Genomic DNA, 12,788 nt, shown 5'->3' with positions numbered 1-12,788 from the left:
TCTGGCTTTTTTCTTAAGGATCTGTTTCCTGAGACTTTTCAACCTTCGGCGCCCTCTCTCTCCACCTTCGCAGTTGTCTTTGTCTTAAGGGGGAGCGTTTGACGAAAAAAATCGGAAATCAATTTTCTGGGATATTTTATATATGGCATCATACATATCCTGACTATCTTCTCAGAAAGTTTTATTTAAAAGTTCGCCACAGTTAGAGTTATAAACAAAACAGTAACCTATCATAGTCAAATTACATTTTTCATATAATGTAATGATATTGTCAGTATATCGGTGGTAATTTCCTTTTAGCTATGAAATAATATCTAATGCGATCTATGGCAACCCTGTGGACATAGCACGATCAGCTTAAAGACAGGAATGCCACAGGGCAGTCAGTGGCAGTCAGTCAGTAGCAGCTCAGAGCTTGACTAAGTAAAACGTCGCGCTGGCCAACCTCAGCCGTGTTTTGACACTCGCTTCATTTAGCTTCATTTAGCGAAGTTATATTACTTTGCAGGTCTATTTTTGGCTTTTCATTATGTCATAAAAACATCAAACTGTGTAACGGCAAGCAAATAAACACAGAGAAGCAAAAATATCGTTTTTCTCAAAACTAAAGTTATCGACATTCAAACTGCATCTCCTTCATAACGCTTGCACCGATCTCAATGATACAAAAAGTAAACGAAAGCTAAATGTTTGCATAACAAAGGGGCTTCCATGGGAAGCAACACGAGACCCGCCCCACGAGAGAGAGTTTTTTCCCGAAGGAATGTCACTTCCAAGAGAGGTAGCAAGTGACTCCTTTCATCTCCAGACTCCTTTGCAACCAGGCTTCATTTTGCACAAGCCTGGAAAGAGTGAGGGGCAGACGTTTGGTCCCTCCTACTGTTAGAGAGAGGTTACTTGATTCCTTCCTGTCTCCTCTTTTGTTTTTTGTTTCCCAACTGCCTTCCTGTCAAACAGAAAATTGTTTGACCTGCTCGAACAGATGTTCGAGCGGAGAGCAGTGGAACAGGTCTTGGACTCGGTGTTCCCGGGATTTTACTACAGATTGTTTCTAGTCCCAAAACTTTCAGTAGGCTGAGACCCGTCTTGGACGTCAACAGGTCGAACAACTTGGTCCGAAGGAAAAGTTCAAGATGGAGACCTCGTGCAGTCAATACTAGGAGCCCTTCATCCCGGGATTGATGGTATCTTTGGATCTCCAAGATACTTATCTTCACGCCCCAATTCATCCACGTTCGGTGAAGTATCTCAGGTTGTCTTGGGGACTAGACGTACCAGTTCAGGGCTCTCTGCTTTGGACTCTGCATTAACGGCCATACCACGTTGAAAACACCGCTTTCTCGTCCGATCAGCGAAGTTAAGCAACGTTGGGTCTGGTCAGTACTTGGATGGTTGACCGCCTGGGAACACCAGATGCTGTTGGCGTCACATTTTGCTCCGAGGGTGTTTACACGTCTCATGAAAAACGTTGCGATGCAGTTGCATCTGTCGCACGTCAGGATCTCACTCTACTTGGACGACTGGTTGATTCGAGCGCCGTCGGTTTAAGGTATCTGGAGGACCTTCAGTTGACTCTGCAACTCGTGAAGTCCCTGGGACTTCTGGTCTGTGGAGAAGTCGCAGCTGATCCCCTCACTGTCCATTGTGTCTGGGAATTCAGATCTATTCAGCGGCTTTTATAACGTCTCCGTCGCAAGAACGGCAACTTCTATGTACGAAAAAGTTTCGGCCTTCTTGGAAAAGGAAACATGCTAGGTGAAGGAAGGAATGAGTCTGCTGGGGACCATTTCCTCGCTGGAGAAGTTTGTTTTCTGGGGAGTCTGCATCTCAGGCCTCTTCAGTTCTTTTTGTTGGAGAACTGGCAAAGCAAGGAAGACTTGAAAGAGGAATTGAGAATTCTTCCTTATATAAAGAGGATCTGTAGTGGTGGCTCGATCCAACGGAATTGCAGAAACGGATCTCCCTCAAGCTTCTGAACCCCAACCTAGTGTTGTTTTTCCGACGGGTCGTCAACAGGTTGGGGGGCAACACTAGAGGGAGAGGAAGTGTTAGGAACCTGGAGAGAGGAACAGGTGTCCTGGCACATCGACTTCAAAGATTTGGCGGCTATCTTTTAGCTCGCCAATTCTTCGAGGTCCAAGTTTGCAATCGTGTAGTTCTAGCAAACTCGGACAATACTACTTGTTCCCTGTTCAGCCTTGCAAGAGAGATTATTCTTTGAGCCTATGCTCGCAACATTTCGATTCTCACAAGTTTTGTTGCAGGGGTCGAAAATGTTCGAGCAGACCTGCTCTGTTGGCGCCATCAACTCCTGCCGAAGGAATGGACCCTTCATCAGGAGGTTTGCCAAGATTTTTGGAAATTTTGGGGTCGCCATCTTGTGGATATTTTCACGACCTCAAGAACAGCGAGGCTCCCTCTATAAAGCTCATCTGTACTCGACCCTGGGGCAGTTGCGATAGTTGCTCTTTCCTGGGATTGACGGAATAGATGTTTACGCCTTTTTCCCGTTCTAAATTCTGGGAGAAGTCATACGCAAGTTCGCGGCCTCACAAGGGACGAGGATGACTCTCATCCCCACGTTTTGGCCTTCGAACCACTGGTTCTCGGAGTGTCTCTTCTGGTTGGTAGCGTTCCGAGGACCCTTCCTATGAGAGCAGACCTGCTCATACAAACCCACTTCACGAGATATCTTTGAATCTCCCGCTCTGAACCTGACTGCTTTCAGACTATCGAAACTTGGTCAGAGCGAAGGGGTTTTTCTGGCCAGGTGGCACGGGCCATCGCTAGAGCCAGAAGTTCTTCATCTAAAGGATATATCTAGCTAAGTGAGCAACCTTCAAAGGTTGGTGTAGAAAGAAGGGCTTTTCCTCTTCCTCTATCACTGTGAGCCAGGTTGCGGATTTTCTCCTTTACTTAAAGAGAAAACTCGATATAGCAGTTCCGACTATCAAGTGTTATCGAGCATGCTTTGATTGTATTCAGACACAGAGGATTAGCTTTGTCTGACAATAAGGACCTCCACGATCTTACGAGCTCTTTCAAGACGTCCAAGGTTCCTCAGCTAATTCCCCTGCTTGGAACTTGGACGTAATGCTCAAGTTTTTTGATGTTTAGTCCTTTTGAGCCTCTCCACTCTGCATCTCTTAAGGATGTTACTCGAAACGGCATTCCTCGCGCGAAGAGAGTGAGAGAAGTTCGAGGCCGTCATGTGGGCTTCAAGGAACACAATGCTGTCTATTCTTTAAGCCCTAAGTTCTTGGCTAAGAATGATAGGTCTTCTAACCCTTGGCCTAGACACTTTGAAATTAAAGGTTTAGCAGACCTTATTGGACAGGAACCTGAGGGAGTTCTATGTCCAGTTAGAGCTCTCAAGTACTACCTTAAAAGAACACAGGACACTCGTGGTCCATTGGATGTTTTATGGTGTTCTGTGAGGCAACCAGTTAAACCTATGTCGAAGAATGCACTGGCATTCTTCATTAGGGACGTCATTAAGGACGCACACTCTAGTTGTGACGACTCCAACTTCAAGTTGTTGAGAGTTAACGCTCACGAGGTGAGGGCAGTTGCTACCTCCATGGCGTTCAAGAAAAATATGGTACTCAGTGACATTTTTAGTGCCACATTTTGGCGAAGTCAATTCGGTGTTTGCCTCACACTCTTGGCAAGATGTTTAGGTAGCATACGAAAATTGCTTTTCGCTGGGACCATACATTGCTGCTTCAGCAACCTTGGGGACAGGGGGTAACTCTGATCCTATCCCCTTTTTAATTGTGTTTTTGTGGTTGTTGGGTCGACTACTGGAGGCAGTCTTCCCAATCCTTTGCAAACTAACGCTTTAGGTGTTGGTTAGGTGGTTAGTAATGCTCTTTTGTCCTCTTTGTATGGTCTATGATCTAGTCACATTGTGGTCACGCCCCCGTTGACAGATCATCTAGAAGTCGCCAGCTATATAGGTCACTACCTCGCTGGGGTCTCTAGTAAAGCAGAAGCAGACTAGAGTGACAGTAACCACTCAGTCAGCTACGCTATCAGATAAGGAACCAAAATAATTTTACCAATAATTGGTTTTTTCCCTAATTCTTGGCTGTCTCTACCCCCCTCCAAAGGTGGTATTCAGCTATATATATATCTGGCAGGTAAGTCTCATGAACAAAATGATATTTTAATGATAAAATAAAGTTTGTTCATACTTACCTGGCAGATATATATATTTATATTGCCCTCCCTCCTCCCCTCAGGAGACAGTGGCGTTAGAAAATCTGAATAGAAAATGGGAATGGTTCCTGATACCGCCTCCCAGCGGCGGAATGGGTACTAACCACCTGACCGGCCACTGCGTGTGCCGCGAAATTTGAAATTCTGTCGGACCTTCGGAGAATACAGCTATATATATATCTGCCAGGTAAGTATGAACAAACTTTATTTTATCATTAAAATATCATTTTACTAAAATTGGTCGGGACAGCAATAGAGATGCTATCTTCCATCTCCTCCTGCTAGGCCTATCTGATAAAAATTATTAGCTGCTAACCCCAAATGATGACAATGGGCAAGAAATCTCCCTTTGTTTTTTGTCAGGAGCATTATCAAATATACTTCACTTCTCAAGGATTCAGTCTGTCATAAATGTATATCCTTGCCTACAGTCTTTATTTGACTAGGTTATTAAAATTAAAATGTAATGTTGAAGAGTAGCCAAACTACTTGCATAAATTTGGAATATATCTTTTCCAGTGGTTTTACTCTTAGCCATCCTTCGTTCTGAGAGTGTCTATCATCAAGTTAATTGTTGTACAGTAGCAAAGCGAATTTGGACTGGCTTTCCCTCCTGATTGGTTGTTCTCCAACTTCATATATTTTTTCAGATTTTTATTATATATATTCTATTTAAATAACAGAGCTTAATAGACTTATATAAGAAGTATATATTTTTCCGGGGGTGGGTGGGGGGAGACCCTTAATTTCTTATCTAGTTGGTTATACCTTTATATCATGGCTTACCATTAGAAGGTTATTAGGAGCAACATCAGAACTTTAACAAAGAACAAAATTAGTTATAACTTTATTATCAAAGAATTATTCTAAAGCAAACTTTTAACTCGTTGAATTTCAGCAATCAGTCATTACTGTAAGCCCCAAATTTTGTTTCATCACCACAGCCTACTACTGTATTCATATTTCAGGAATTTCAAGACAAATTCCTAGATAACCATCTTGCTCCATCTATTATTTTATTACTAGTATAAGGTAGCATTCTTGAATTCAGTAATGGTTTAATAATGGAACATTAATACTTAAATGCAATTTATTTTTACAATGAACATACCAGTCTACATATAAAAAATAAAGATGAATAATGATAAATATTTTGTCCAGCCACCTTCTCTGTCGATGACTTCTTGTTGATGTCTCGGCATCGACGACACCATATTGTAAACAACATTTGGACATTGCCTTACTGCCTCACATTCAGTTAATACGTGTTGGAGAAGTTGTGGTTTGTTCCTCTCCTGCTGAGTTCCCCAAGCGTTGACTATGTTCGCCCAAACATTTTCAATTGGGTTGAGGTCACAACCACGACTAGGCCAGTTCAGCAGCTCCATTTTATCATTATGATCATTGAACTACATAGTTACCTCGCGCGAAGTGTGGATGCTGCAGTGGTCCTGAATGAAAGAGGGAAAAACAAAAAATACTTGGTGAACCACAATATCTTCAGCTGTAATGATACAAAACCAAATATCTAAGATCTGATTAATATCCACAAAGGTTGTCAGGCCTTATGTTGTTGTTGCAATAGTATTAACATTCTTGAAAAAAAAAGCTGAAATATAGCTTACCTGGATGAAAATTATATGCTCTGGATAAGGAAGAGTAAAAGCTCTAACAGTGGGTAGCATGACTTCCTCTAAAATTTTTATGTATTGATCAGAATTAAATCTGCCGTTAATTTCTGTTAGTTCACCCACGCTATGTAGATTTATCCATCCCCAAATGTTCAGACAAACATGGCCACTTCTGGCTTCTTTATAAACAGTGCAGTCTGGGTATCTGGTGTTTTTAAACATCCATCAGATTTAGTTAGTTATAAATGATTTGTTTAACCAGACCTCTGAACTCTTTTAGGATTCTTCTCGGGCTGGGAAACGTCCATCAGAAAACACAACCCTACTCCAAAAGTCAAAGTTTTTCTCAGCGTATTCCCGTGCAAAGGCTAGTCTTGCAACGCGGTGGCACTCCTCTAGCACTTCCTTAACAGCAGGAATCCTACAGAAAAAATGTAATATCTTGATAAAGAGCATGGAGAAACATGAGATAGAACAGCAATCAGATTAACTTTAAACCTTATGAGGCACCCAAATTTTCAAGAAATCTTAAAAATTATGATAAACTCTCCAACATTGCAATGATTCTGAATAGCTTAAGCATTATGAATTGAAAAGGCAAATTAAATGAAATCCAGAATTCTAGTTTCGGTAATATCTTTAAATAAGATTTTATTCATCCTGTTTTCATCAGAGTTATGATCTTGTAATCATAAAATATTCATATACATTGCCTCAAAATAAGTCTACTTTCATATTCTCGAATTAAGCTTCTGAACAGCTACCTACAATAATTATGCCACATAGGTAGCAGTATGTCTGAGAACACAACCCATAAAAGTCCTCATTCCATTAGTCTTAAACGAGTTAAAAGAAACTTTCATCCAAACAAAAATTGAACACCTTAGATACTTTTGCAAAACACTGTACTGTATTAGTAAAGCTAGGTTGTAGGGAACTAAATAAAACAAATGGATTGAAGTTCATGCAATGTATAAAATGTAATTGAATTAGTCCCATATTATAATTAAGGTTCTGAAACTATCAAAACCTAAGAAGTACTTAACTGTTAAGGGTCATATTCAAATACTCCATTTCAATACCTACCGGTGATGGATTTCATTACGATGAAGTATTCGTCTGGTTGTCCTGACTGAAGCATCCAATTGTAGTCTCTGGGTAGTCTTTACAGCGTTAGTGAAAGGGTGTTCTTGGATGTCGGCCAGCTCCCTTGCATCATCTGCTGCAGTAGTAAGTCTCGGACGTCTGGACCTCAGAAGATCTGTTAAAATTCAGGATTCATCGAATCGCCGCAACCGCAGATGAACGGTTGGCTTCGATACGCCTGTCTGCCTAGAAATCTCCCCGACATTAAATCCTGCACTACCAACAAATTTCCCATGCAGGGCAATAGCATCATGTTGGTGTCTGTTTGCCATGGCCACACACGTTAATGAGTGAAGCTTTAATTGGCAATCCGTCATTCCTTTTCAGGCCAATAAAATGTTACCTAATCTGTAAACAGTCTTATTATTATTTGGTAACTAGGCTACCTGATTCACTTGTTATTCATGAAATAATATATTTTGAGTCATATTTCTTCCGCTGTGAGATTACATTTTGGAGTATTTCTCGAAAAGTGTCACTCTCCATGAAATTAGGAAACGTGTTTTATCTATACAGGTATTGCTATATTTTTTCTATTACCTAGAAGATCTAAATTTTAAGGAGCAGACATGGTTCCATTTGGTAACTATCGCACGGCTAAAATAAATCGACATTAGATAACTTTACCATTGACTCTCACTTTTTATCTCTAAGATATGTTTTCAGATTTGTTTATGATTTCATTCTCGTATGCTTTAATTTCGAGATGCTGTATTGTATATGAAAATTTGAAATACGTTAACAAACAGGCAGTGTCTTAATTTCTCTTCCAAGACAGAAATGGAGAAATGAAGTTATAACGATTTAGACTAACAATTATTCTTTTGCAAAATGTTTCTGAATAACATCTGCATATCATAAAGTGATATTTATGTTGGTACTTCTACCCTAAATTAGGGTAACCTACAAATAATTGCAGTCTCTTGCATGCAGCATATACTGTAGTATTCATGGGCACATTTCATAAACTGCTGCCAGGAATGGTGCAGAAGACCACAACAAACTTCGGTATATGTTCATAATAGACAAATGCTATTTTGAGGATTCAAAAGGAACGGAAAAATTGACCCAAGAATATTGGCCTGCCTTGGTTTTCTTTTCAACAAAGTGAAATATAACCGCTTGTCGCACAGGGAAACTTTTCTGGACAATGACATAGGTAATGTAAGGGTAGACTTCCCCTGGCACTCAGCTTCGGCCATAAATTTCTTAAATTCATTCATTCGAGCTTACAGCTTATTTGAACCATCATAGAATAGAGATGACCGCTAATAGAGGACCTAGCTATTGAATTTTAGCAACACCTATCAGTGGCAAAATATATCTCAAGAGCTTCCCATATGGGAAAATAATTGAAAAGGGATTTCGAATAAAAAACTGAAAACGGATGTCAGTGGCGGAAAAGTGAATTACTGAGGTAAAAATTGTGTAACACATAATAAAAAATATGTGAGAGAGAGAGAGAGAGAGAGATTCTTACCTTTAAAAACAACAATTGAAGTTCGAACTCTTTACCTTTGCATAAAGATATGACTTGTAACACAATGAATGATAAAAATTCCTACAAATCCATTGAACGCTTTCTTAATGGCCGAAGTAAGTATACCTTAGTTTTACCAGACCACTGAGCTGATTAACAGCTCTCCTAGGGCTGGCCCGAAGGATTAGACTTATTTTACGTGGCTAAGAACCATTTGGTTACTTAGCAACGGGACCTACAGCTTATTGTGGAATCCGAACCACATTATAGCAAGAAATGAATTTCTATCACCAGAAATAAATTCCTCTAACTCTTCATCAGCCGGCCACGGGAATTGAACTCCGGCCCATCGAATGACAGTCTGAAGCTCTACCGGGCCGAACAACATTCATCTGTATGAGTGAAAATAGTAGAATACAGTGAAAGACATCATAGGTGTAAGCAAAGTGTCTCTGACAAACCCCTTTCATTCATTCAAAGTAAATAGTTGAACTATCAGCAAGGTAGTTTCCCAATTCTCGGTGGACTCGAAAGAGTGTGACGTTGCCATATTCACGAATAACCCAGACCAGAGGGAAAGGGAGTTTTGTCCCAGACTGTACAGTACTGTACACAGTAACGTAGTAGTACGCTTAAATGAAATTGTGAAAATTATATTTTTATCTAGACAAGTTCCTTCTTATAACTTGTAACTGTAATTACCAGGTATATCTAAGATAGTTTACTGAATAGATTAAGAAAATTTTCTAACAAAAGTTTTTCATACAAGACCATATATCATTTATTGCCTTACTGAGGAAATCCCAGTCTCACTGGTTTTAAGTCAGCCAAGATCCAGATTCCTACTTCTTATACTCTGTCCTGCCTATGGTTGCTACCTCTCAGCTTCCTCCGCACTTTTCCTTGAGACTAGGATCACCATTTTTTTGTGAAACTTTCCCTTCATTTTATTATTTTTAAATTAATAATTGCTTATATTTTTTGTTTTGAATCGTAATTTTTAGTGTGGAGTTTTCCTTGTGGATCCCTTCCCACAGCAGATTAATGAAAATACATTACTGTTATCTCTTCCAGTTTTTATCTGCGGGGGTTTTTCAACATATGCAAAAAAGTTCATAATATGAAAAAAAAGTTCATAATGGTTATTCATAAAGTGCTCCCATTTCAGCTGAACTTGCCAAATGTCCATAAACATCTTGAAAGGTTGATGATTATTTGGAAACATTTTATATTGAAATTGATGATTCTTTTCATTTATGTAACAGGACTATGCAAAGAACACGTGATTTTAAAAAATAATACCATAAAACATTGATGCACCATTAAATTATCCATGTTTGACAGTAAAAAAAAAAAAAAAAGTTTTTTAAGAGCATCTTGAGTAAAAAATAATGGAAATGGCTGAATAGCCCAAACTTAACCTTGTCCGTCATAGAACTTATTAAAAATCTACTTGGTTTGGTAGCACTTACCATATCTATCACATTCATGCCAAGACCATGGACCTTCTTGTTTGTAGTATTTTCTCTAAATTCACCTGCTTTTGTACATTATAAATCAGGTACTGTACAGTGAAGACAGCTTACAGTAAATGGAAAAGCTTGTCTTAATGTCTCCACTGTGTATACTGATAAAAGAAGTCTGAGAAAGCATTTAGTCGTATTTTGGTATATTTATATTCTTTCTGCATGGTACAGAAACAAGGGAAACAGTATGTTATCTTAATTTAGATTAATTAATTGTATGATTCCAAAGATTAAAATTGCAAGATAAAATAACTCTAGATAAATTTAAAGATAGAATAGAAAATAAGGTTATGAAAAAGATAGGTTAGTAAACTGTTGTTTAGGAGCATATTTAATTAGGGTAGCATTTGAGTCTCTCATGAACTTGATATGAATACTCCTGACAATGTCAAGAAAGTTCCTTAGTTGTATAATAAAGGGACAAGTAGAACTCACACTTGGCTTAAGAGATTCAGACAGCAACAATTATAAATTTTCCTCTTGAAGTATAATTTTGTAATAATATGGTCAAAGGGGAAGCTAAAAGTGGTCATCTCACAATGACCATAGCATGGTTAGTATTAGAAATTGATCAATCAGTCATACATTTTTTAAGCAAACACAGTAGCAGAATTACAATCTTGCTTATGATCAGTGTATTTAATTACTGTACAGTAAGTATTTAATGTATTGCTATCCTCAAGTGTAAACCACTGAATTTCTAATACTGTTTTTTATTTTGTTCACTCTTCAGTTCAACCTTATATTACATCTCGTACATACTTTACTCCTGCGTCTTCACACATGTTCTTTTTGTCTATACAACTTAACTGATACACTGTTTTGACATTTTCAATCCTGCAGATTTCTACTATATACAAGTGGGATCGGACATCTGTAGAGTATTTAATTTCAAGAAGCAGACCCATTTGAATTAGGATTATTATAATTATTATTGTAAGACTAATTTGGTGATGTATGGTCAGTAAAAAAGGAACCTATTTATTGTGTGATATTTTATTTATAGTTACTTGATCTGCCGGGTATCATTGAAGGAGCAAAAGATGGTAAAGGTCGAGGTAAACAGGTTATAGCTGTTGCTCGAACCTGCTCTTTAATTTTCATCGTCCTTGATGTTCTAAAGCCTGTTGGACATAAGAAGTTGATTGAACGTGAATTAGAGGGTTTTGGAATTCGACTGAACAAAGTAAGTGCTGTAATTATGGATTTTTGCTTTGTGATATATGTGTATGTTCACTTATAAGATATTGTATGTACTGCCCCCATTCTATTATTGGGTTATGTTCCCAAGTACTGATAATGATATACAACAGAGTTGCATTATTTTTGTTAGGAAATGTATGAGAAATGTATTAATTTGTACATTTTTAAAAAATTTTAGGAACCACCTCAGATTACCTTCAGAAAGAAAGAAAAGGGTGGTGTTAATCTGCAGTGTGTAGTGCCTCAAACGGAATTAGATTTGGAATTAGTGAAGGTAAGTCATTTGATTCTTCAACTTGGAGCTATGATATGTATTGCAAAGGGATAAGACTCTACTAAATCTGTAGACATTGTGTATGTGCTTATTAATATAATATCAGTTTAAGATTTGGCTCCTCTATGTACATGGAATTTTTCTGGTAATTAAGACTCCTTTATTTTAAGTGTTTTTTAAGAAAATAGCACATTGTGGTCAGTGAGAAACAGACGTGTCTGGGACAGACACGTATCAGACTGGTCAGTTATTTCTTCCTTTTGCAAGTGCAACATATACCTACCTGATCTAATGAGGAAGTCAAAGTTTGTCCCATTCAGGATGTTGAAGTAAAAGCTTTTGTATTAAAAAAGTTCAGCAGTATAAATATTTTTAATTATCTGGAGAGTTTAACACTATAGTTTGGCCTGGGAGTCTGTGAAGATTTATTTGTGGATCAACACTAGTGAATACCATATCCTGCTAAGTTGACTCTGAAGTGGGTTTTCTTGAAAATATTGAGTTTAGTTTTCAAATTTACATCTTTTCAGTACTTGAATCCAATGTTATGTACTTTCAGACTATTCTGGCTGAATATCGTATCCACAATGCTGATATTGTCCTTAAGTATGATGCAACGGCTGATGATCTTATTGATGTCATTGAGGGAAATCGTGTCTATATCCCCTGCATCTACCTTCTAAACAAAATTGGTATGCATGTGGTACATTGTTATTGTCCTGCAGCTGTTCTTCAATATTTTTGTTTTTTATTCATCAAATGAAGTGATCATTTTATATAAGTAACTTACCAAGTAATTTCATAGCTATTAGTTTCAACTCTCATGGCAGCTAAAATTTAGGAATTCGCAGTAGCACTACTTTTATTGTGGGTAGGTGACTACCCCCGCCCACTTTTGGGGAAAGAGAGGAACAACTCAGGAAAGAGCTTCAATTTGTTTCTGTCGGCTTATGATTGTAGACCACTTGTATGAAGCAGCTCATTTTGAAATTCTTTGCTTTTCCGGTTGATGTTTTTTGCCCAATTGGTGAAGTATTGTTGTATCTGATAGCCTTTTCGGTACATTGTTAGGTTATTTGTGACTGACTTTCCCGAATTTTGACTTATTTTCATGGTTAGAGACAAGTGTTTCATGATTTAGACTTTGTTGATAGTTGACTTGTGTACAATGTCTGACTCAAGTTAATCTAGTATTAGGTATTGCAGTAAAGGCTGCAGTACAAGATTGACAAAGGCTTCTTATGACCCGCTTGCCCTTTGCACAGATTGTAGGGGACAGGTATGTTCAGTGGATTTGACCTGTGAGG

General features: G+C 38.4%; 1 protein-coding gene and 1 non-coding gene across 2 annotated transcripts in view; both read left to right on the top strand.

Annotated features, from left to right (window-relative positions):
* 128up (GTP-binding protein 128up) overlaps positions 1 to 12,788 on the top strand; it is a 37,178-nt gene that overhangs the window by 6,775 nt on the left and 17,615 nt on the right. The window contains exons 4-6 of the mRNA XM_067110372.1: positions 11,011 to 11,190; positions 11,386 to 11,481; positions 12,041 to 12,173. Coding sequence (XP_066966473.1) covers positions 11,011 to 11,190; positions 11,386 to 11,481; positions 12,041 to 12,173 — 409 coding nt within the window. The remainder of the gene's footprint in view (positions 1 to 11,010; positions 11,191 to 11,385; positions 11,482 to 12,040; positions 12,174 to 12,788) is intronic.
* On the top strand, positions 1,306 to 1,425 carry LOC136843070 (5S ribosomal RNA). Its single transcript, XR_010854429.1, has one exon. It is a non-coding gene; the product is annotated as a 5S ribosomal RNA (ribosomal RNA).

The sequence above is a fragment of the Macrobrachium rosenbergii genome, chromosome 10, assembly GCF_040412425.1.
Source record: "Macrobrachium rosenbergii isolate ZJJX-2024 chromosome 10, ASM4041242v1, whole genome shotgun sequence".
NCBI classification, from domain to species: domain Eukaryota; kingdom Metazoa; phylum Arthropoda; class Malacostraca; order Decapoda; family Palaemonidae; genus Macrobrachium; species Macrobrachium rosenbergii.
The sequence above is the reverse complement of the archived record's forward strand: the minus strand, read 5'-3'. Positions and strand labels throughout refer to the sequence as shown.